At 33.3% G+C, this 26928-nt stretch overlaps 1 protein-coding gene across 1 annotated transcript; it reads right to left on the bottom strand.

Annotated features, from left to right (window-relative positions):
* Positions 1-5788: 5788 nt before the first annotated feature.
* Positions 5789-23965, bottom strand: LOC127722379 (uncharacterized). The gene is made up of 9 exons (XM_052229258.1): positions 23929-23965; positions 22052-22198; positions 17783-17983; positions 14498-14638; positions 13952-14095; positions 12437-12493; positions 9941-10054; positions 7706-8414; positions 5789-6232 (listed from the first exon to the last, which is right to left on the bottom strand). Exons 1-9 carry the CDS (start codon positions 23963-23965, stop codon positions 6043-6045), a joined length of 1740 nt encoding a protein of 579 aa, XP_052085218.1. The 3' UTR covers positions 5789-6042.
* Positions 23966-26928: the final 2963 nt, after the last annotated feature.

The raw sequence follows: 26928 nt of genomic DNA, 5'->3' as shown, positions 1-26928 counted from the left end.
GCATCCATTTCTTTAAACAATGATAGTAAGCAGGGACTACTGTTAAATTGTTCTAAATATTTTGAGAAATAAAAAAACACATCAGTTAATCAATTTTTACGAATGTGAATTTAAGCATTGATGTAATTTGGGTACTCCTCATTACAGAATCATGGATCGTTTTGAGGTCGGTTCAAACCCATGTTTCTATGATTCAATATAGATTCAAAATTAAATTGGTAGAATTATATAAAAAAAAAATAAGGAAACATCTAAAAAATAAACACAGAATGAAAACTTGTGTCTGGATCATAAATACACGTAGGTAAAAATGTCAAAATAGGTGCAGTTTGTGTACCCTCACGTTATTTGCTCCTATACATTATACTAAGTGTGAACATGCACTTGTTCAACTAACTATTTAATAGACTTCGCCTTCTACAGTCTATTTACTTCATTACATGTATAATCATGTTTCATAATATCTTGAGTAAGCTTTCTTTTTTATTAATAACATATTCGTTACAATTATTTGATAGGAAAACAGGTATCGTGTATAATGAAGTTCACTTGGCGGTCAACCATTATTCATAATCAAGTTCACCGAATATACCAACTAGTTGTTCATAGATTTTTTATTTTTTGAGAAATCTTATTTCAAAATGCTGGTGTCATTGAAAGGCTGCTTGTTCAATTAGCACATTATATGCACGTTATAAACTTATTTGAAAATGATATGGATCCAGAATTTTGAAAACAGAAGGGAGAGGGGTTTGGGGGTGAGATCAAGGCAACGTACTGTTTGTTTAAAAAGGGTCTAGATGGGGTTTACAGAATAGAGAATAATGGGATAATATTACAGAAAACATGAACCAAACAAGTTTCATGATAAATAGAGACATATGGCTTAAAAAATTATGTAAAGAATACAAAATTGAAGGACCTGTAGTATTGCTCGATGGATTATATCTGTCAAAATGGTTTGACCTGGATAAAAGGAAAACATTTTGGACTGCAACTGCATGGAAAAAGAAGAATATCAAGTTAAACAGGACATACATGTCACATAAGGACCTATTCAAAATGTTACTTTAAGAGTTCATGTCACTGCAGAAAGTTTGCGTCTCTCTCAATACAATCCATCAGATACAAGTCTCTTTTCCGACTGTTCGTCGATTCGTATTTTTATACCTAGGAATGAGGGCTACTAATATTGCAATAATTACATTAAATGTATGTTTCATATAAAAATCCGTACTTTTGATTGGCTGAAAGCAATCGCGAGGCCTTCCAATATTAAATTGTATTTCTCCATAAAATTAAATATTAAGGAATGCACGTGCCTCTCGTGACAACGGCACAACAATGCATAGGGTGTAACATAAAAATATAATTATAAGAATTGAATGCTTCGTTTTGTAATTTCATTGGGCTGTAAAAACGTTGTTCGTGTGCACATTTTTAGTATGAAGTCCTTTGGTCAACGCTTTACATCCTAACTAAAATAGCATTCAATCATTCATTAAAACTATCCGTAGAAGAAATATTTTCGTTACACTTTTATAAGGGATGACTTCATATTTAATCAACTAAATGATAGTAATGAGTAGTAATATACGCGAGTTCCCTTTCGGATCCGTCGGACACCTAACTCCAACTTGTCCATCGATACTTTAAATTCTTCAATATATTGAATGAACTTAACATCATACATGTACATTTCTCCAGTACTACCGAACACAAACTGGCTTGATATTTTATCAGTAGTATAATTAATTGTAACTTTTGTGCTCTGTTCGAATTTGTCCGACACCTTACTGTCTGTTTTTCTATACTCTGAATTACGAGTAGGGTATGCTTATTACGACAGAGGATGCTTTCTTGTTACCGTGAAATCTTAAACAACGTGTTGGACAGTAGAAGGTCTCTTTACTTGTTCCATTTTTCTGTATTCCAGACAATCCTTTCAATTTGTAAAGGACAAAATCACCATATTATAAGTTATATGGTTCGCTACTGACCCCCTACGGATCCATAGAGGGTTAGTAAAATCCATAGGGGGTGAGGCCGAAGGCCGAATCTCCTATGGTTTTTATTCACCCTCTATGGTCCGTAGGGGGTCAGTAGTTAACCGTATAACGAATTTATCGCCCGCGAGACTTTTTTCCGCTGTGTTTTGTAGAGAAATAAACAATTAAACACAACAACATTAATAGATGACGTCACTATTAACAGTAGACGTGATTGGTTTAACGCCGTCACGTGGTGACCCCTATGAAATTTACTAACCCCCTACGGATCCATAGGGGGTCACCACGTGACGGCGTTAAACCAATCACAACGTGATAATTTACCGGCGGTGCGATAAGGTCATTTATCCGGATATATTCCTAATACCTGGCTCATTTCTACTACCTCGTTGGTATCGTGGTAGCATGTTCTCCTCGAGTGCGGGAGGTCTTGTCAAACAATAGACTTGGAACTTAGCATTTGCAGTCTTATCGAATGCAAGCACGTGGCATTTAGAAGTAACAGCACAATTAAGATATAAAAGAAAGGCGAAAGATACCAAAGGGATATTCAAACTCATAAGTCAAAAAAAAAAAAAAAACAAAAATAAAACTGACAATGGCATGGCAAAACTAAGAAAGAAGAAAAGACCATCAGTACACAAAAGACAACATAGAAAACTATAGACTGAGTAATACGAACCCCATCAAAAACCGGTGATGACCTCAGGTGCTCCGGAAGGTTAAGTAGATTCTCAAGTAGAAACGTGCACGTAACGATGTGTCGGCTTCGTTCTCGATAGCGGATACAAGATTGCGAAAACGTATCTAGAGCAAAGACTGGTCTGCTCGGAATTAAGGTAGGGTGTCCGGTAGGGTGAAATGCCTTCCTCTGTACAGTAACCTTGTGAAATAGCATGTTAGAAAAATCAACAGGGTTCATAACACATTTATCCGTTTGTGTTCTGATATGAATATAATATTTGCCACAGTACGTTAATCACCAATCCATCTATCCATCCCTACTGTTACAGCGACGAGTTACGTTTGTGGATATAATTTTCTGTATGCATGCATGCATGAATGTGATGTATTTATAGAAATCACGTTATAACTTTTGTATTTGCATTAACTATGTATTATCCCAGGCTCTGAAAAAAATACCTATACAGTGTTTTGTATTAAAGTATATAAGTAAATTTATTTTCAGAGACAAGTGCCTGTTTACTAGTACAATTTGATTATTAGTGTAACGAAACATTTAAATATACTGAGAAAACTCAAGTATCAACTTTGTAGGAAAAACTTAGAAAAACTCTATATAGTATTTATAAGACCAATTTTTGAATATGCAACTGAAGTTTGGGATAATTGTGGGATAGGATATGCTAATAAACTTGAAAGTCTGCAGCTAGAAGCTGCTAGAATAGTTACTGGTTTGCCTATATTTACAAAATCTGAAAATCTGTATGAGGAAGTTGGGTGGGAAACTTTAGCTGACAGGAGGAAAAGACGAAAATTACAAATGTTTTATAACATTCAATACAAACATGCTCCGGATTATCTATGTAATCTAGTTCCACCCAGTGTACAGAGCACAACTGTATATCCCTTGCGAAATGGCAATGATATTATTGTTCCCTTTTGTAGATTATCCCTTACTAAAGAATCTTTTATACCATCAACTATTAGACTATGGAATCATACCGATTTGTTCCTTCGAAAATCAGACTCTATCTCAAAATTTAAAATCCAATTAAAAAGGCTAAATACTATAAATAAAGATGTACCGAAGCACTATTCATATGGACCGAGGAAACTAAATATGATTATAACACAATTCAGATGCTATTCATCTTTCTTGAACTATGACTTGTTTAGAGTCAATATAATTTCTGACCCATCTTGTTTTTGTAAATGCAACATTGAGACTGTACACCATTTCCTTTTCGACTGTTCTTTATATACACACCAGAGAGAAATTCTGATGAACAATCTAAGATGGCTCCCTGATGACCTTATATTAAATGTTAAGTTACTAACATCTGGTAATCCAAACCTTTCGTATGAACAAAACGTCAATATATTTAAACATGTATTCGAGTTTATTAAAAGGTCTGAGAGATTTCTTGTTATATGATACTAATAGTGTATTTGCGGTACATTCACGTCATCATCCTCATCATCATTACCAATTTTTCCGTTATTATTGTTTTATCTTTTTTTTTTCAATAGATAGACTCTTATAGTATTGTATATTCTGAATTATTGCATGCTCACATTAATATTGTATTGTAATTTATTGTTATTCGGAGCGGACTTCATAAGTATGGTTTACTTGTGTCCAATCCATTTTACTTTGAGTAAATAAAATATGTTTAAACTAAACTACTAGTACTGTATATTGTAAAAGAATTTACGTACAATGAAAAGCAGCGATTCTTTGATACCCGTTAAACCGATTTTAAGTACAAGTATTATTTTTTTCAATATTTTTACTCTTAAAACACTACTCACGTAACAAAGAGGCCTACCCCTATATTTGTTTCACTTACAGTGTCGAAATCTAAGAGTTACAAATTCCTGCATGTTGCCGTCAAAGGCATTTTGATACAAACTTGAATGATTTACGTCTTTTTGTTAAATTTTGCTTCGTAGTACGATTTTACCCATAGGCAGTAAAAAAAGTCTCATTTTGACACAATGTGTCATTGACAATATAAAAAAAAAAACCTCACTTCTGTAAACAAAGACACATCGCGATCATCAAAGTGAATTCCATTCTCAATTTTATAACACCTGAGTCGTTCCCGTATCATATCCGTATCATTATCAGAGTTTTTGTGGTTTTTTTTCCACGTGATCACTCTTTTAGAATTGTTCTTTCTTTGCTATATTGTGTTTGTTATTTTTTTTTTATTTTTTTTATCACAAACTAATTATGTTTATATGACAATACAGATATTGTCATTGTAATTATCACCAAATTAACATGTGTTAACTTACATTTTGTTTTATTGGCATTACCAATTATCACCTTGCAGTTGTCGATACTTGTATATCTATCTTTACATTACATTTTGTTTGTACTTTAAGAGTCCAAGAGAACATTTCAGCTTACACTTTAGCCAGTTTTACCGTTGAAGAATTCTTAAATCTTACGTTGGAAAAGGCAATTTGGTAATTTATATCAATGATTTCCTTATGTCTAATGTTTCACATGATCAAGCCCTAGAAAAATCTATGTTTCCTTTGGAAAAATGTAAATTAAATTCAGATTGATTGATTAATTTGATGTTTTAACGCCATTTAGCTATTTCGTGGTGGTCAGTATTTATTTGCGGTGGAAGCCGGAGTGACTGGAGAGAACCACCGACCTTCGGTATGATAACTGATAATCCTTGTCATTTAAGATTGGAGTCGGGCGTCCCACGATGTGCGGGATTCGAACTCACAACAGCTAGTGATACAGTAGTTGGATTACTTAGACCACTCGACAACAACACCCCTTTACAAGTAGAAATATGTTAATAGGCTAAATATTGTAAAGGCCATATGTTATCAAAGCAACGAATTCGGTTATTGAAATTACGATCAAAGTTTAAGAAAGACTAACGAATATTATGTGCAACAAGAAGTGATGATAGATCATATAGAGTAATCTCTCATATCAGGCGCGGAAACAGACGGGGTGCACCCCCCTCCCCCCCCCCCCCCCGACCCTAATAAAAGAAAAAAATGTAATGTGTAGGTAAAATTACAACCATTTTGTTGCCAAAATAGGGACGGTCCTTCAACTTTTATCTCTCAGGGGCCGTCTTCTTACATCAAATCCTGGAAATGCACCTGCTAATCGTCATGTACTGGCTTTGTTTTTTATATGAATTTTATTTACACAGAAAAACAACTTTTTGTGTGAAATTATTGTGTTTTTGTAATTGTTTGATGTTGGTGCACACCGCCTCATTTCCTGGAGTCTGTCTCCTTACTCAAATCAAATTATACTAATAATATGTAATTTATTTAACAACTGGACACAACAAAATATTATCGTTTATTCCTTTCCAATAAATATATGGTCGTCTATTTTCAGATTTTTATTGCAGCCATTTTCTGTACAACAAAAATCACACTCCTTGGTATCTGCTAGTTCCACAGATTCGCCATTTTGTAAAGTAAGACACATCGGATCGTCTGCTGTCTTTAACCACCATTTCTTATTGCATTCATCTTCAGATACACAACTGAAAAACAACAGCCAATAATAATAATTTTATAAATACAAATATTTGAACGATTTTAATAAATAACATTATCAAAACACTCCTTTTTTGAAATTTTTACGCAATATGTATAATAGATGCGGGGCATTCGTATACGAGACAGCAACCGATCAACAACAAAAATCAAAATTATTAATCTAACTATTCCACAATAGACAGCTATCTATACAATACGTCAAATTCTAAATTATCCGGAGTCGATAAAATTAGCGTGACTTGGGACAGACACATAAACAGGTTGCAAGAACTCAGTTTACCTATACTATCGAGGACCGCCTATGTGGATTCGTGGTAGCGTGTTCGCCTCGAGTGCAGGATGTGGTGGGTTCGAATCCCGGCCGGGTCATACAAAAGACTTTAAAATTGGTATTTGCTGCTTCTTTGCAAAGCACGTGGCATTAATGAGTTAGAGCAAGGACTGGTCGGATTAGATCTAGAACAATGCGTCCCGGTAGGATGACATGTCTCCCTGTGGACTGTTACCACGTAAAAAAATTGGCTAAGCGTGTGAGTCTAGTACAAACCAAGGTTAATATTCATAGTACATTAACAAGACTTAGTTATCGCCCTGAATGTGTATTTATTTTGCCGCTGGATGTTAAACAGCCATCCATCATCGTCATCTTATACTGTTCAGGTGCTTGTATGGCTGTTGAACGACTTTCCAAGATAGCACCAGACACGTTGTACACGCATGTTATAAAATACAACACATTGGCATTTAACCTTGCATCTACCGAGCAATTGTCTTTGTTTTTGTTTACTATAAACAAGCAACTGGTGTCATGGGTTGGATCATTAACTGTACAAAACAACTTGACATGTTCTTTGTGAAATTGCCGCGCAAAATATTTTTAGAAAGAACGAAAAAAAAATATTTGTTTTTGAATTATTTCATTTTTTGTTTTCATCAATTTCGTTTGTGTATTGCTTATAATAATTCTCAACGAAGCACAACACCAAATGACTGTCATATACAAGAAGTAGTTTAACACAACTGAGTATCATGAGAGTATGGAAGGATTTTAGCACGCATGGCCAATAGGGCGATTAGAGTTTAAATAGTGGTCTTATTGGCAATTGTCTATAATGAGGAAACAGCCATTCGATGTCAAGCCTAGGAATAGGGCACGAAATTCATTAACTGTTCTATAGATAAAAGAACGTGTAGAGTAAACAAGTAACTTAATTAAAGGAGAACTTAACCAAACAGCAGGTAAACCCCCTCAATTCGCCGTTTCAGAATCTAAAGGGTTGTGGATAATTTCTTTGATCGTACACCAAAATGAAAATAACGTTCCGTCATTGGTTGAACTTTCATTGTTTAGCACGCTGTTGGCCAATCACAACGTTTTAATGTACGCTTTTGAAAATAGTACCTAGAATGCATTAGATTCTGAAAGTGCGAATCATTTGCAAGAAAAAGACGCTTACCTTCTTGATACATCTTTTGTACCATTATTGTAAGCAGTAAAGGTATTCATACAATACTTTTTATCAGAACCGCATAACTGTAATTCACTATCATTACAATTTATAGAATTGCATATAAAACAACTAATAGTTCCACCGTTAGTTGTAGGGTTGTTGATATAAGTAATGTTTGGGTACAAAGTAGAGCTACTAGTAGGTAATGGCAATGGTCGTTTATCAGTTGTTACTGGTACCTCACTAGAAGGTTGTTGAGAAGACCGGTTAACAGTTGTGACTGGTACTTCACTAGAAGGTAGCGGAGAAGAGCGGTTAACAGTTGTTACTGGTACTTCCGTAGAAGGCAGTGAAGACGGCCGGTTAACAGTTGTGACTGGTACTTCACTATAAGGTAGTTGAGATGATAGGTTAACAGTTGTGACTGGTACTTCACTAGAAGGTAGTGTAGTCGGCCGATTAACAGTTGTGACTGGTACTTCACTAGTTGGTAGGGGCGACGACCGGTTAACAGTTGTGACTGGTACTTCACTAGTTGGTAGGGGCGACGACCGGTTAACAGTTGTGACTGGTACGTCACTGGTTGTGTGACTTTCTGCTGTTTTCGATGAATGTGGCTTCGTATAATATGGTAATGTTAAGATTGATGTCGATGCAATTCCTGATGTTAATGACGATGAATGTAGATGATGGATGAATGTTCTTGGGATGAGAACTATTAAAAAAGATATTAAAAATATTAAGTTTAATATAATTTATAAAAATATCTAAATAGGTATTAATTCAGATAAAAACAAACTAAACATATTCTATATGTTACCTGCATTCATTTTGGCTTAACTTTCATATTAAATTTTACCATGCAATTTTATAGGCAAGTGCTATATTTAACATACCCATTTCAACCTAAATCCGGATTTAAAGAAGCTGTTTTGATAAACACATACAAATTATTATTTATGTTCGTTTGAAAAAGTGAATTTAGAACATAAATATGGTCTTCTGCTTTTATGGACTTGATTACACATAGTCGTAAATATCATAGTCTTTTCGCTTTGTGAATGCAAGTTGTTGCATTGGCAATCTATTATATCTATATCAATTTGCATTTATCAAGAATAGTTTGAAAAAGTCTGTCCCATGAACAGATAAATTCTACGTTCGAATCTTTTTAATTGCCACTGTTCATGAACTTATTAACCCTGATGAACGATGATTGCCTCGCGTTTAAATTACGAAAAAAATATCTGATAAGCTCATTACATTAACAGATAAATGAACCATGCATCAAAATATTCTCATACACAATTATCCATTAGATTAAAATAAGTGGTAATGAGCAATTAAAGTTACCGTAAGGCCTGCAACAGTGCGAAGAACCCATATCGAAAAATCGGCTATAAATGGCCCCGACATGAACAGAATTTGAAAACAATTAACCGAGAAAACCGATGGCCTAATTTATAACAAAACAAGTTTCGAAAACAAATATGGCAGACATGAACCAACAACAATCACTATACTATAGGCCCCTGACTTGGGACAGGCATATATAGACATATAGATAGGCAGGGTAAAACATGTTAGTGAGCGATCAACCCTCCCATTAATTGTTACAGTATTGATTATTTATCATGTATTACAGAGAGAAAGGTTTTATTTGAATGGGCAATCGTTTGGGTATTTTTTTTGCAGACAATGTAATAATGTGATCAAATTTATACGATTTTAACGATCCCTTTGTACCTGCAACAAGCCGTAATAAAAAAAAATTCACATTGTGCCCTGCAGATTGTATTTCATAAATCATATTTAAAAAAGGAGATGTGGGATGATTGCCAATGAAACAACTATCCCGGATGATGGCATCAGAGTTCAAATAAAGTGGATGTAAGCAATTATAGACAACTGTAATACCTTCAACGATGAGAAAACCCCATACCGTATAGTCGTCTATAAAAAGCCCCGACATGAAAAATGTGAAACAACTCAAACGAGAAAAACAATGGTATTATTCTTAAACTTTCTAATTGGTCCCATGTCAGGAATTTATTCATTGTTTGTCGTTCTTTCATAATGATATCACTTTTATTTACATCCTGCCTAGTGGATAATTTTTGTTATATCGGTTTACCCCTTGTACAAGGGTTATGAAGTTACGCGAATTTTAAAACTCAGCGTATACTTAAATATTGTTTATCGGTCATGATTCACCCTCAAAATGATTTTAAGAAAACAAACCTCCGTGACAGAGACACACATGACATTTCCAGGCGTTGTTGTGAACTGTGAATGCATGACAGTACGATGGACAGTCACTTGGTAATTCAAGACAATGAAGGGTTGATGCTATGGCTGAAAGAAATTCATAATTTGTTATTCGAAAAAATTCCATACATTTTCATTTGAAAGAATTTCATACATTGCAATTTCAAATAATTTTATGTTATTTTCTAAACACTTGCAGAAAAGTTGTGAATTCATTGTAACGATACATGCTAATAGCATAAGATGCTGAATACACTGGCAATTCATTTATCAATGTCCATTTTCATATTGTCTTTTTTATTTTCATCCAATAGCACCTGACAATGCAATATAAAGATGCTGTGTGCTGCTTTATTTTGAGCAATACATCGTCGTTATTATGCATGTAATGCCACTGGACGGTAAACAAACAATATTTAGTAAATCAGGTCAAGTGCAAAATTTTTATTGATCCTCATTGTAAATAGAACTGAAACTTCATTAAGTGGTACGGGATTTGGTGGCCGAGTGGTCTAAGCAGTCGAACTGCTATATTACTAGCCTGTACGTGATAGGTGCATTAGAATCTAATCTTAATTGACTAGGAATGTCAGTTTTCCTGCCGAAGATGGTGGTTTTCTCCGGGCACTCCTGTTTCCTCCATCACATCATTAAAAACTTACCGCCACGAAATTGTAAATAGTGCTGAAAGTGGCATTAAACACCAACCAATCAAACAATCAATCATATTCTGTAACATTAATCAAACTTTGAATCCGAAGACTGGTCCAATGACATCAAATATGTTACATGCTTTACTTTCAGCAATACATCGTTGTAATGTTGTATGTAATATTTGCCAAAGGACGGTAAGCAAACAGCATTTAGTAAATCAGGTAGAGTGCAAGATGTTTATTGATCTTCTTTTTAGATATAACTGAAACTTCATTAAGGATGTTCGCTGCTCTTTTCTAACTTATTGTCAGATATTTTGAATCCTCTGGTTTTATCCATGTAGTGCTATTAAAAAAATTGCCCGCTAACCCCTACTTTTCCTTTCACAATTTAATAGATATAGTATTAAAAGCCATTTTTGTAAATCTCATCAAATTCTAGTTATTTTTTTTTTCAAAGTCTATGAAAGACAAAAATGTCAATGTTAAATGAATGAAGAAAAAAAAATCCCGACACATGTTCAATTAAGAGATAACTGTGTTGTATTTGAAGCTTTGCGTACGTCAATCTGTAGTTTTACTGTCGCAAATCACCTCATTTGACATTGTTTTCTCGGGGTATCAATCTGCTCTATCACTCTTTCATCTATGTGTTATTTATATATTGATATACAGAAAATTACTATCATATGGGGACTAGAGATCGTCTTAAACTTGTAGTGAGGTAATAGTTTTCTCCGTGTTGAAGGCCCAGTAGTGACTATGTAACGAAGAACAGCAAAACAGGTGCTATTCCTTTACTTTTCAATTTTCTTTTTCATGTAGTGATTTTTATTGTCAGAATCAGCTATAGGGGAGAACTGTCCAAAATTGTTCTAAGGTAGGATCGCCTTTAATGGAAAGTGGTCTAAAGGTGTCAGTTGAACAGTTCTGGCAATTCCTGATATATTTGAAGAGAGGTAAAACTGTTTATCAGATTCAAATCATTTTTAGAATGTTTACCCGTTGGTTTAAACGTTCTTTTGATTGATCCGTCAAAGAAGATTATGAGGATATGGAAAAATAGATGAATAGCTAACTTTAAAAAAGACGACAAAAATAGTCTAATGTAGAAAACTGAGGCAAAATTCCGACAAAGACGTATTTGAAGGATGGTGTAGGGTTATAAAAATGATCGAGCAGACCAATGCTGATATGCTTTTATCAAGTAACAAAAAATATTTAAATTCGCAAGTTATCAATTTTCTATATGTGTTTTTCTTAAACGCAATTTTATGTAAAATTATTTATTATTCAGTATACTGCAACGTGTATTATATGCAGCGTTTTATTTTAGATTAACACTAAGGACAAATGCATGCATTCAAAGAGTATTGGTCCATCGCAGTTTTTTAATTATATAACAGTGGAGGTCAATAATTTGGAGGATTTGGTACTTCTGTTTCTAAATGTGTTTTTTTTGTTTTTGTTTTTTCAACAACCAATCAATCATTGTTTTGCTTTGTTTTATTCAGATATATATTATTTTTGCGATTTATTATTTTTTTTTGGGGGGGGGGGGGGGGGTTATGGGTTTGTTTTAATTTGTTTTGTCAAATTTGTCATCGCTTAAACATTGACATGCTTTCAATTATTTTAAAGTGCTGAGTTAAATCTAAATTAACTAACTTTGTACTTTGACGCTTACTAGTAAATTACACAGCTGCAGTCCAAATTACCTTCTTTGTCCAATCTAGAAACGTTTAACCCAGTGCCATTCCCATGATGCAACAGAGTTTCTAAATTTAGTTCTGGATTTACTCAATATTTAACTTACCAATATTTGTAACTTTAGAATCATCCTGGAGTACGAATCTTGATTCTCGTTCTAGGTCTGTAAAAATAAGTAAAAAAAAAAACAATAAAAAAGATCACAACTATACAAAAAAACATCAATATCTTTACAAACATTTTGGAAACTAGCGTTTCAAGTACATGAGGAAATCTTCAGATGGTTCTGAATAATTACAGGTGTCTTTCAAATATAGATGTACAAGACGTATAAATATCATTGTATAGCAGCACCACCGGATATAGGTACCCCCGAAGCAAAGAAACCATGAAAGCAAAAAGTACCTATTCTATTCCCCGTAAAGTAAAAAAATAACCGCCGTACAATTTATCAGCTTTATTTACATGAATTTCTCTGTGAAAACATTAGTTTATTTCAAAACAAAGTGTTGTTAAAGCTTAAAAATGATATAATTTTGTTCTACCAAAGCGTCAAATAAATAGTTGAAGGATAAATATGTCTTTAACAAGTTTGAACTCGTCACATGCTTCTTTGAACAGGTGCTACCCGGTCCTATTCTGGCCATTTGAAGAGAAAAAAAGCCACTTAAGGATCATAATGGGCCCTAAATAGTGGCTACATTATTAGGAATCAGTATCATAAAACTCTACTTGTCAGCAAAACATAGAGTACAATGAAAATAAGTAGAATTAGACCTTACCTGACTTCACATTTTTTTCCACCGCGTCGGGGGTATCTATATCCGGTGGTGATGCTACACAGTGAATATACATCTTAAAGTTAATTTTTATTTAATAAAGATGACTTAAACACTTCATAACATCCAATTTTTCAATTCGTTCCAATGATAAGAATTAATGTGCAGTATTACTGTAATTGTATGCCAACATGCTATCATTGTAAAATATTGGTTGAAGATGACTGAAGGAACCATCATAAAATTACAGACGTGGCGATAACTTTAGTATGATAATTCGTTATGCTCTATCCTACATGTATGCAATCTTTATTTTAGATGATTAATTTTAAGTGGTGATACAAACATAAAGAAAGATATAAAAATCTATGATTGCACAGAAGAGATGGACTTGACCAACGCAACAAGAAAGTATAAGTCCTCTTGAACCCAACGAATGATTTTCAAAATGTATGGATATATAGATACGCAGTCACGTTATTTATGATTGCAGCGCCACACAATACATCCTTGATAGTATGCAAGGCCACTTATAGGTAAACGAGCCCTATGGCTATGTTAATAACAAAACTTATAGAGGTTGTCCGTTTGGCTGCGGTGATTGTTTAGAAACATTGTCGCGTTCGGTGATATTCGGTATTCTATATTCAAAATGCATTAATAAATTAGGTCTAAAAATTTTAACCAAGTCAGGTCTATAATATCACTGGGCAATTGTTCCAACGAGGACTGTTCGAAGAAAAGCAGCCAATGTATACGTCTGTTCGAACATTCATTAAAGTTCAATATATTTCTTACTTCCCATTCGTCGTTAACGTTGCGCAGCCATACGGTGTACATACCTTGCTTTTTTGTTGTCTTACAGTCGCAGTAATCACATCGTATGGTTTCAAGAATGATATCCTCTAAATGTCGGATCGTACAGTATGATGGACAAACACGAACCTTGTGGTTACAAGGATTTAACATGGCCATAAACACTTCTCCTAAACAAAGGACACAAACTGTTTGTTAATAAATTGAATTTGATTAAAATTCAGAATAAAAGAAGAATCAAAACTGTACATTGACATATTATGCATTTATCTTACAGATGGATGTTAGTACCGCAGAACTTAATATTGAGTCCATGGTTTGTATCAAATGTGAACTTATCAAATTGCGACGAGTTTAAAGGATTGCATTAATCAAAGCAGGTGGACTCTGTTGGATAGTTGCAACAGTATCATTGGCACTTATAAATAATCTTATTTTATACCTTAGCTATGACGAGGAATACAAAAAAAAAAATAAAAAAAATATATTATCAACCGTTACAGATAAATGATCGCCTTGGGGTGAAGTCCAAGGTAAATAAATTTAAAGATAAATGCAAACCATATTCAAACCTTGTGGACAGCGACAGAAGAAACAATGCCAATCATCGACTGTAATATTGTGTACCAGACAGTCACTGTGGCAGTATTCTGGGCTCGGTAAACAAAACAGCTCGGTAGGATCAGGTTTCGACCCTAAAATAGCAACACATCAATTTGTATCGAGAATGCAGGAAGTTTGTGTGTACTGTTTGCGTATCTGTAGCACCCCAAACCCCCGTTTTAAACCTAAATATTTACAGTTAAGTGGTTAATTTCACGGAATTTAGGTTTCCCAACTTCTAAAGCCAAACCTGTTCACGAGGTATTAGTTCCGCATTTTGCTGTCCTTGATTATGCTTGTCTAACATTAAATATATAGAAAGAAATTTTTTCGCGATGTTATTCTTATTTCGAAATTAATCTTAAAAAAAATCATCGCAAAAAGTTAAATAAAAATGTTCTAGACTAAATACAAAAAAATACTTTATAAATTGCGTGCTTTTTATGATTAGCCTTCATCGTCCGGAACGCTCTTATCCAATCATTTTGTTAATGTCTGCAGCGGTGTATAAATATGTAGAAACGTTAAGAATTATATGATCAACAGGGACTAAAAAAATTGCAAAAATTATCTAACTTAAAGGTCTACTCTGTCTGCAATATTGTAACGCTATAATACCTGAATGAGCCTGCTTTGTTGAGGTTGTCGCTGATGTCGTTAACGGTACAAGGGTACTTGTTGCTTTAAATATAACAATAATATTTTATTTTACTAAATAATTGTATACATTGTCATAAGTGTACATGAAACAATTGATTTATAGACTCCAATATTAAAGTACAGGACAAAGTTATTCCGTTGTCATCAGAAAATAACATAAAACGTGCTTTGATTTACTTATACGAGCATCGTTATGAAGATGAACAACTGAAATCGCCGTTACATACTTTTCACTGTCACCATCACGATTTGAATGACCATGCAGTACACTATGCCTGTGTTTCAAATCGATAGCGACATGTTTTCGCGGTATTGTATCGTTAGTTACCAAACAATTCGTCTGATTAGTATTTTTACCGAATGGGTCATTTTCCCGATTGTAACTATTGACTGACTGGATGTTAATACGCATAGCGGGTGATGCAAGATACTGAAGCAGGAAACACTTACCCTGTCGACGGATCTGGTCTCGCTTCTGTTGGAGCTCATGTGATTCCCTCGGTTGCCTTGATTTGTCTCTTTTAATCGATTTACGAGATAAGAACATCGGCAAACTGCTGTGGCCTTATTTATATGATAATGGTATTTTGGCAAGTCGTGTTTGGCCTTGCAAAAATTGATATGTACCGGTATCAATATAATATATTAGATTTATCAGGTTTTGGACCGTGGTTGTATTTTGTTGTTTATTTCAATTTGGTGCTCATGTCTGATTTCTGGTCGATTTCAAGTTAATTTTTAATTTTTTTTTTTATTTAAAGAGGACAACAGCCAACAGCCAGAGGCTACGTGTGGGTCTCCTCAACATAGATATATACAGATTCACAATTAACAAAGATTTTTTTAGTTTACAAACATGTTTAACACAAGACAAGACAATATGTACAGGACAAGACATACGAATGAAATTAGACTACACACCTATCCAATCACTCGCTCATTCTTACTCGCATACACACGACTTTACAAACATGTTAGATTCAGTAATAGAATAGAATAATAGTTATGGAAAGACGATTTTGAGTACAATCAGGTCAAATGTAAAAAGAAAAAAAAAGAAAGAATAATAAATAAAAATAAAATAATATAAGTGTATGAATGTGTTTCACAACTAATATGTTTTATTCCAAGGAAAAGGATAGTATACAAATAAGTTATTGAGCTATCGAGAAAATCTATTTGAAGATTTAATATATCGAAACACACACTCAAACAGATCTAAATTAGTATCATCAGAGAAATCGTCACTACCTTCAATTAAAATTTTACTAAGATAGTTCGGACATAGATTTCAAGTTGTCTAGACGGTTACATTATATATTTTGTTTAATCGGTGAGCTGTCAAAAAATTGTCACTCATTAAATCGTAAAGCAAATGACAAATTGTATAATACACTGACTAACATTAAAAACGCAACACTCATTTTGTTGATTGTTTTTACCAAATCATGTTTGATCCTCATACATTTGTACAACTACTATTCATGCTTACCATACTTCTTTCTGTTAAGAAAAAAATCAAAATCTGACTTACCTGTGGTTATTGAACATACCGCATTATTGAAGTCGCACGAATTTCTTAAAGCGAAATTTGGAACCCATAAATGATTTTTTTAATTTTTTGTTCTTCGTGAAACAATTCTTTCAATCCATACCCACACTTCAATCAGTTAAACAATGTTCCATCTCCGTATTGCCAAGACTGAGCAATAAAAAACTGAATCAGCCCATAAGAATATTGCAGACATGAAAACGTGAACGTGTTGTAACCAGACAATTTGACGTCAGAAACTCGTCTTACTTTCCTTCAAACAACGATGCAGGCAGACGGGATTTGTTGATGATCATCAATGACCAGATCAATATGTAGTGACAAGGCCACGTCAATAGAATTTGATTACGCAACGTCATTTGCGAGACATGTTTACGGCATCAACGTCAACTCCTAATCAAATTGCCGAATGCCATGGCACACAGATTCATGCCATACATGTTTCCCATTAACTGAAATGCCAAAGAATCGACTGCAGAAAAACATTTAAAGCCCTAAAGTTTCAACCGCATAATTGCCAAAACACACTGTAATGGGTGGGACAAAGGCAAAATCAGAAGGTGCAAAACAGAACCCAATATATGCCGAAAAGGATTGGTTGACCTTTCTGACAATCATTTTGGCGTTGGTTACAGATAGTCATTGCTTTCGACGGTGACACATCAATTGGTAAGGGGAAAACCAGGGTTTCAGTGCATACCACATTATTTGAAAATTAAAAATAACGTTACCAATTCAACTTTCGAACTGCAATTTTCTTTTAAACAATGAAGTAATGAATGAAATTTATGTTCATACATTTGTTTAACAAAAATTGCATATTTGAAAATGGGAATTAAAAAGAATAATCTAGTGTTGCGTTTCTAAAGTCGGTCAGTATATATACCTGTCCATCTGTCTATAGTTGTCAAATAACGTATGGTGACATCTAGCTACCTTTTATAAAAAAACAAACATTGTGTTTGGTTGCTGTCTGATTGACGTTTATCTCCTATTATTCACATATATACGATGTGTTTTAAAAATGAAATAATAGCTTTACCTGCCTGTTGCTTTGTAATACATCGGCATATTTGGCATCCTTCAGGTCCTATTTCAAACACTTTTCCAGGAGGGCAACGGAACAAAGGACAGAAGAACGGAACACATCGCTTTGTTTTCCTATTGTATGATTCTTTACCATTTTCTCGCTTTAACTTATGACCAGAGATAACGACGTTTCCTAATGGATTGTCGCGTTTTCCTGTTAAAAAACAAAACAAACAGCAATTGAGAGGTTTACCGAGAAAGATATTTTAAACAGGTGGTAACTATATCAGCACCTTAAAGTTTATTAATAATTACTTCAAAATACAACAGAGGATAACATGCTATAAGCAAGAGCATGGTTTTAGCCCATATAACAAAAAAATAAAACAAATATTGTTATAAAAAGTATAGTAAAATCATTCGGTATACGGTCTTCCCTTGTTCCGTTCAATCATCAGTACCTTGACGTTGTCATTTGTTGTGGCTTCTTAAAGATAATGTAGATAATTTGTCTCTGGGAAAATAGTTTTTGAAGAAAGTTGAACACACATGTTGAATATGACTTTTCACAATGCAATGTCAAAGGCATCTTAAACAAGTTTAATTTTTGTTGTACACATGATTACATATCAGTGATCTATACAAAGCTATATTTGCTGTTAACATTTAAGGTACATACGTGCCTTCATTTTTACACTTAAGAACTTTTGAATATATCGATAGAACTTACCAAACATGTCATTCGGAGGAACTTTTGGACAATTATAACAATTTTCACAAATACGACCATGGTATGACACATTAGACTTTTCACAAAATGTCGGGCACATGGCAAATTTCAGTTCACATGGGTTCCTCAAGGTCACATATGTAATGTTATTAACAGTGATATATGGAGATTTTGTTCCAGATGTTGATAGCGTCGTTTGAATCGTTGTCGGTACAGTTGGAACAGTCGTCGGCCATGAAACTAAGATAAATATTACAGAAAACGAATGAACCATAGCATTTGTTTTATATATAAACGTAACAGTACATAGAGAAAATTTCAAAAATATTTCTACGTTAAATACACTTCTCTAAATAAAATTATAATCCATTCAAAGCTGTTTAGTATAGCAAAGATTATGAGACAGGTCTTTAAATATTTGTATTTGTGACTGCCATATGTTGTGTATACAAATCCAGAATGGATAAAGAGGGAAACCGAACGGAAACCTGATTTACAGTAATGTTAACCACCTACTAAATCAGGGCTCTCCAATATAGGGAAAACGGTACTATTTATTCTGCCATAGGCGACAATACTAACGCTTTCTAAATTTACCCCTTTTTATAATAAAAACCTGGACAAAACAGTTATGTGTGGTGTAAGTACTTTATTACTCTGTTTTAAAAATTGAAGCCAAATAGTATCATGACCAACTTCCAACGGAGCTTGTTTATGTTATCCATGCCCACCGTCATTTTACATTAAATTTATGAAATTTTGGAAGTCTTTTCGAATAATTCTCTAGAAAATGTTTCAATGGGTTTCAAAATTTATATTGTAAATATACACACTGCAGTTATTCATAGATAAATAAAAAAATATATTGTACCCTTACATCCAATAACAGCGTTCCTAAGTTGACTTCCTTCACCTGCCTTGGGTACACAAAAGGCCAACCTAATGCTAGGAAAATGTAATAGTACCGTTTTCCCTATACTGTGACATAAAGATATAAAGAATTCTTATGACACCATTAATGCTATACTGGGTTATTGTCAAAACCTTGGCTTTAATAAATTCTTGTATGTCCCCATTACTTAAAGAAACATGGACCATTTCATGTCCCCACCCCTATATGCTGGTTTACCTCTTTCTGTACTTCTTTCAGATAAGGCTTAATAAACTACCTGTATCCAATCATATCTTATCTTATTTAAAAAGAATAATAAACAATACCATTTAAACAGATAAAAATGACAATTCCATTCAATTTGTATTCAATTTATCCAAAATTTACAACATAAGCACAAATTCAAGATTTTTCATACTAATCTCCATTCCATGCTTTAGTATATGCCATATTGTGGTTCAAAATTTCAGAACTTGTTATAAAATCCATTATTCTGTCTTGGGATGATAAAAACAAAGATATTAGACACTTATAACATTAAATATGCAAAATACTCAGCTGTAAAGTTGCCTTTATTGCCTGTATCAGTCTATGAAAAAGCTGAATTATGTCCCTTGGGAGTATTCATTTCCAACAAAAGTCTTTTCAAACAGTCGAAAATGAAAAATTATATATGCTTGATATAATAAAAGATAGAAACTACAAAATGAAGCACTATTCAAACATTTGCTGCATGAATTGCCAAGAATCTGATCAATTCTTTACACAGGAGAATATAAAATCTACCTAAATTTAGCCTCAATTGGGCCTCTTTTTTTCTTAGATGTACAATTTTTATACTGAAAATGCTTCTATTGTGACCAAATATTGCCTTACTCCATAAACAGTACAAACTTAACCAGACAATTTCCCAATTTAATAGATTATGTCTTGAGAAATACCCAAGGGATACATTTAGGGAATTACACAGCAAAAAAGGCAAATATTTCAGTTAAAAATATTTGTCGCGACTTGAATTCTTGTGTTTCCAATTGAATTAATCATTGCGAAAGGTGAAAACAAATACAAAAGAACTAGAGTTAGGTGCATTTTATACAATATAGTTAATATTGAAATCCTAGAATGAAGTTTTATATCAGTACCCATCAATTTGACTTATTATGATGACTCAGCACTTTTCTCAACACAGTATTGGTCTCAGTGAAAAATTTCTATTCTTGGTGATAAAAATCAAACGTATTAATCAAAAGCTTCAAAATAGTGTAATATAACTGAAGTCTGATTGATTTTGATTTCCCTTGCTATCTTCAGTATAGGGAAAACGGTACTATTTATTCTGCCATAGGCGACAATACTAACGCTTTCTAAATTTACCCCTTTTTATAATAAAAACCTGGACAAAACAGTTATGTGTGGTGTAAGTACTTTATTACTCTGTTTTAAAAATTGAAGCCAAATAGTATCATGACCAACTTCCAACGGAGCTTGTTTATGTTATCCATGCCCACCGTCATTTTACATTAAATTTATGAAATTTTGGAAGTCTTTTCGAATAATTCTCTAGAAAATGTTTCAATGGGTTTCAAAATTTATATTGTAAATATACACACTGCAGTTATTCATAGATAAATAAAAAAATATATTGTACCCTTACATCCAATAACAGCGTTCCTAAGTTGACTTCCTTCACCTGCCTTGGGTACACAAAAGGCCAACCTAATGCTAGGAAAATGTAATAGTACCGTTTTCCCTATAGATAAGACACGTGGGTTAGAAGGAAGTTGGATCACATGTTTGTATTTGTGCTCTATAATATGACACAGTCAGTTAGTGTGTAGACTGAAGATTCTGGCTCAAGAACAGTCTTTTAAAATTATTTCATTAATTGGTAATCTTAAAATGAATGTGTATCACAATGGTTCCTGAAACAGATGAATGAAATTAGTTTCTCTTTGGTGTTTTCATTAGTTGTACAGATAGCGTTTCAGTTTTCCCTCGCTTTTGGCTTTGTTCCGCAGGAATTTCCCCCATAGTTCTACATTCATAACGATAACGTCTACTGTTTGATCGTTCAATTTTTTAGTCTTAATTGTTAAAGTCATATGACATAATTTTCGATTGATTATAATGTTAAAGAATTTATTGAACCAATGCATGTATATATACTAAACTTAGTATTATGTGTACTTTTTTTTCCATATCTATTACGAATCCGTAACGTATAATCGACGAAACATATTTCATTTGTTGATTGTTGATCGAAAACTTTGGCTGCCAATTAACTGTTTTGTACCGAGGTCTACCGATTGTGATCTTGATGAACAAATAACACAGAATCATAGAGCACGTGAACAATAAGTGAGATAATATAGCGATATGTATTCGCTTTTTCATATCGTCCATGCGTTCCTATAAGTAAATTGAAGTTTGTCATATTCGTTGATAAATTGTTTTTTGTATTACAATTTTCTTTCAGAATGGATTGGTAGATAATGTCTTCTGTCCACGTTTGTTTACCTGATCTTACATTACGGTTTCCCCCTTTTCCATCTGCGCTGTTAATAGCAGTAGATTTTTGAAATTTTTGATACAATAACGGATTTTCTTATAAAAGAAATGTTATGTACACGTATTTATAGTTTTATACACATATTACCTACTCTTATTTTCTGGGTTTTTACAATAACAATACTCGCACACCACGTCATTTTTCATGGTCACGACCTCACATGATGAAGAACACAACTTATCTTTATCGTAACATGGATTGTCAAGGGCGTAGAACGATGGCGTGGCCTGCGTTTGAGCTGAAATGAAAGTGAAAATCAAACTGCATCTTTAATATCATTTGAAAGATAACATCCAATGAAACGAAGACATATTTGACTCATTGTGATCTGCTAATATAAATAGAACATAAGGGTGAATAAAATAAAAATTGCTAGGTTTTATGATTCCCCAGTAAATATTAGCTAATTTCTTCATAAAGAGCTATATATTATAAGTCAGTAGGTACAGATTAAAAATGAGTTTCATCTAGGCTTACCTACTTTTGATCTATAATTACTGGCGTAGAAATTCCGTGAAAACGATACTTAATGAATTGTAAACGGGTGATAGAATACCACATACGGTGACCTAAATCGCGTACATTTACGGCATGTGGTCTCTGGTTCATAGTTGTCTCGTTGGCAATTATACCACATCTTCTTATATCAAAATGATTATATAATTACATATCACATCTATTCGGGCTATGATTTTTCTTCTATTGACCTGAATTCTAAGCCGTTGGCATCCTCACTGGAAATAATATAAAATGTAACTTTATTGCATGCTATATAGCAATAAAATTCGAATTCCGTTTTAAAGTTCGATGAATAACCTTCCAAATTACGGTAAGGAGCAAAAAGGGGGTAACATGTAAACAATAGTATAGCATAATTATGTTGTCTGCCATATATAAATGCACAATTACGTATCAGATTCTTTTTGACGACAAGGGTTTGAACTAATTATGGCCACCATTATCTTACATCAAAATGACAGTTCATCTTGTAAACCATCCTTTCAAATTATGTTTTAGTTGATAAACTATGGTATATATGAATTAAATATGGTACATATTTTATATGAAAACAGGAATTCTGGTGATTTATTTTACAGTCTAGGAATACAGGATTTATTTCTTAGTTGTAATTTGCTTTGAGCTAGCTTTCAGTAACTATGAGTTATTTCATATACGTTGTGTCGATCTGATAATTCAAGCCCTTTCCAACTGATTTTTACAGTTTGTTCTTATGTTGTGATTTTACACAAGCACGCCACATTCTGTATGTCAAACTTGTTTGTTTGATTTATTTATCCAATTTTAGTTCTATTAGTTACCCAAGAAGAAAAAGGGGGGAATGTTGCTTCGGTTTGGAAGTATAAATTGTGAATTACTTTATTGGAAGGATTTATAATGTTATGTATATGTATGGTCGTATGTGTATTAAAGTAAGGTCGTGAGAGTTGTGTCTCTTTGTGTAATGATGTAATTTGTCATGTGTTGTACTCTGTCTCTCCTGAATAAACGTGCCATGGCAATAGATGTGTTTGTGTTGCTCTCAAGCAAATATAAGTTTAGCGGCATGGGGAGGCAAGTATACATGTCCCACATGTACATAATGAAAATATTTGAAGGACAATACATAGATGTAAATGTTTCCTCTTCACATAATGTTTTAAATACTAGTACTCTTTATTCCAATATATTTACAGTAGCTTCTTTTTAACAATACAAATGCCGATTTTATGTTGACTGAAAGACAAATCATTTGATACCGTCATATGTTTTCATTTCGTATGAAAACGACCCATGCCCTATGAAAACAATCCAAGACTTATTTTATAAGTTTTGTCCAACTACATGTAGTTAATCAACACTTTTTTGGTCTTGAATTCTTTTGACAGCGACAGACATGCTAATTTTTAACCTTTTTCAGCTAGACCAAATCACTACTTTACTTTAAAATTCATGACCCAATTTTTTTACAGTCTAATTTCATCCTCCTACTTGCTATTTGAGGCATTACACATGGAGAAATAAAGGAAGGGGTATGCAAAACAAATTGCAAGTCATACACTTTCCACACTAGGGACTATGTGTTCCTGGACCAGCTAGTATGCAATATTGTATTGATTGAACTGTTGAAGGAGTTCCTCATCTGCTTCTAAATAACTTAATTAATTATTGCAACCAAAGTACAAATGTTTCCAGCTTGCTAAAGATTTCGATATACTTTGTAACTGCATTAATATATGAGGGTCCTTAATTTCTTAATGTTAAGTGCATTTGTTTTTATCTTTAAGGAATGACTGTAATACTTTTTCTGTCTATGAAGAAATAACATCAAAAATGTGTGCACACTGAATAACCCGCGTAGCGGATTATTTAAAAGTGTGCACCACATTTTTTAGGTTATTTCGAATAGACAGAAAACATATTACAGTCATTCCTTATAATTTAATTCTAAATTCCATTTTTAAGGAGTAAATTTTGAAAAAAACGTTGGTGACGTCACGGTCACATGACAAAATCATGTCTATGAGCTGATAGACAAAACACTTTCAGCCAATCAGAAGACGTGTTACATCCAAAATTAAATTATTTAAAAATAACGCTAATTATGTAAAGTTGTCTTTACTATTTCATTTTTCTGCAATTAGGTGATTTCTTATTTCTGTACATCGTTCATTTCTGTAATCACAAGTCTCTAATTTTTGACATTTATTCTTTATACATTTGCTTTCATTATATTTGGATGCCTTTTTATTTATTAGTATTTGAATGAAACTGCATTAAGGATGTTCGCTCCTCTTGTTTTTGAATTTTTGCCAGATATTCGGAATCCTCTGGTTTTATCCATGTAGTGCCATTAAAAATTTTGCCCACTAACCCCTACATTTCTTTCCATAATTTGATTGCATATAGTTTAAAATGTCATCTTTGAAAATATTATTAAATCCTTGTTATTTTTTCATTGTTTTTGAAAGACAAAAGGTGTCAATGTTAAATGTATGAGAAGTCTAGAGAGAATCATTTCCCGCCAGATTTTCAATGGCTTATATCTCGAAAACAAGCACACGGACCCATCATTTTTTTCTGCTTTTTTAGTTACTTTATTTATATACTATCAATTTATAACAGTCTTTTATAAAGCTTGTTATTTTGAAACAGAGTAGCAAACATCCTTAAATTTATATCATGACAGTCATTTCAAGAGCGTTTCAGAGCTCGTGTTTCATTTATTATAATTGTGTACATATATGCCGACTGTGAATAAAAGTAACTTGCTAACTTACCCAATTATTCTCTTTTTTTAATTTTTTTAGTCATTATTCTCTATTATGAAACCCTAACCAGACCCGCACTTAATCCTTTTGCGTTAGGCAGAATATGTTGGTGTAAATAAGATACCCATAAGAAGGCATTGCACCCAAAAAGAACAAAAGCCGTCTTGGGTGTATCTTATACGTACTACTGATATATTATTTACAAAACAAGAAAACACATCGTACAGAAAACTTAAATAGTAATTGTCTGCATACTGACTTAAAGAAAGTATCATTACTGTAAGAATTGGTTTCTCCCATCATTAGAAAACTATTCATGTAGAAAAATAACATTTACGTAAACATTCAGCAACATGTCTGGAATGTGTCAATCATAAATTGGTCCAATATGACAATCATTGAAGGACACTTTCCTGATAATGCATGAACATACATTTGGCAAAGTGTAAATCACAGTGTTTCAGTAAATAAAATATACATCCACTTCATTTTAACCTTGGTGCACGTTGATAGTTGTCTCATTTGAAATCATACAATATCTTCTTATTTTAATATACCATAAACAAGTGTGAAGCATGAAATTCCAATAACATGCTTTAAAATTGACATATTAACTATTGGTGTGAAAAGTGTCTGATTATACATAGAAATAAATTTGGCGAAACGTAAATCAGACTTTTTCAGTAAATAAAATATACATACCATAAACAATTGTGAAGTATGAAATACCAATAACAAGCTTTACAATTGACATATTAACTATTGTTGTAAATAATGTCACATAGTACAGTTAACTAAAGCACCTGTTGTGTGGTGATAAGAAACTTGTATTATATCAGTTATTAGTATCATTATTTACGTAAATGGTCGCACGATTTATTTTGGATCTTTGTAATGTGTTTTCATGAATTTCAATATGAAAAAAGGATGACATGTGTGTGAAGTATTTGTTGGTGTGGCAGCGACCTATTAACACACAAAATCATATACAATACAATAAACGATCTTCAACAACAAAAGGCCGATCTTTAGGACTTTCTAGAAACTCACTTTCGAAAGCCCGAATCTGATTTTAAAATTACAATTGAATACGAAATAATTTCTTTTTTGGGAAGTATAGTGGTGTAAATACTGGTCCCTGCAGTGCATAGCAATTGTGAGAAAAAAAAATAGATTTTAATTTACAAACTTATCCAGCTTTGTAATGGAGTTTAATTACTTGTATGTTGGAAGACAAAAGACGATTCGCTTACTCCAAGAATATCAATATTGTACGATTGCATCTCCTTTACTACGTGTTCGTACGTTCCATGCTCCTATCTTTATAAGTTCTTTCGGCCCCAGAAGTTTGCTTGTCCTGTCTTTATCTTCTGAAAGCTTTCACTAACAGCATTCATGCTGTTGCCTTGACAACCTGCATCCACTGGTATACCGTTGCAATTGATAATGTTTAGTGGTCTGGTTACCGTAACTGCAGAGCTTTTTATGAGACGAGATAGTTAGTCTTGTGCTCAACTGGGCATACAGATACATAATAAAATGATATGATTCAAATCAAGATACTTCTAAGATAACTATATATGTTCTGTCTTTCGATCGTTTTTCGTTATGTTTTTGCCTTTGCATTGCCAATTTGTTTCCGACTTATGAGTTTGTATGACGTCAGCGCTCAAATGATAACAGAAATAACATGTGAACA

Source organism: Mytilus californianus, unplaced genomic scaffold, assembly GCF_021869535.1.
Source record: "Mytilus californianus isolate M0D057914Y unplaced genomic scaffold, xbMytCali1.0.p SCAF_12, whole genome shotgun sequence".
Classification (NCBI taxonomy): Eukaryota; Metazoa; Mollusca; class Bivalvia; order Mytilida; family Mytilidae; genus Mytilus; species Mytilus californianus.
This window is presented reverse-complemented; position numbering and strand designations above follow the sequence as displayed.

Excerpts from the sequence above, each read along its gene's own strand:
- LOC127722379 (XM_052229258.1), bottom strand. The coding sequence starts at position 23,965 with ATGCCTCAAATAGCAAGTAGGAGGATGAAATTAGACT. Across the intron at positions 14,096-14,497 it reads CTTCTGTCGCTGTCCACAAG|GAGAAGTGTTTATGGCCATG; the intron begins GTTTGAATATGG and ends TCCTTTGTTTAG. Across the intron at positions 6,233-7,705 it reads ACAAAAGATGTATCAAGAAG|TTGTGTATCTGAAGATGAAT; the intron begins GTAAGCGTCTTT and ends GTTGTTTTTCAG.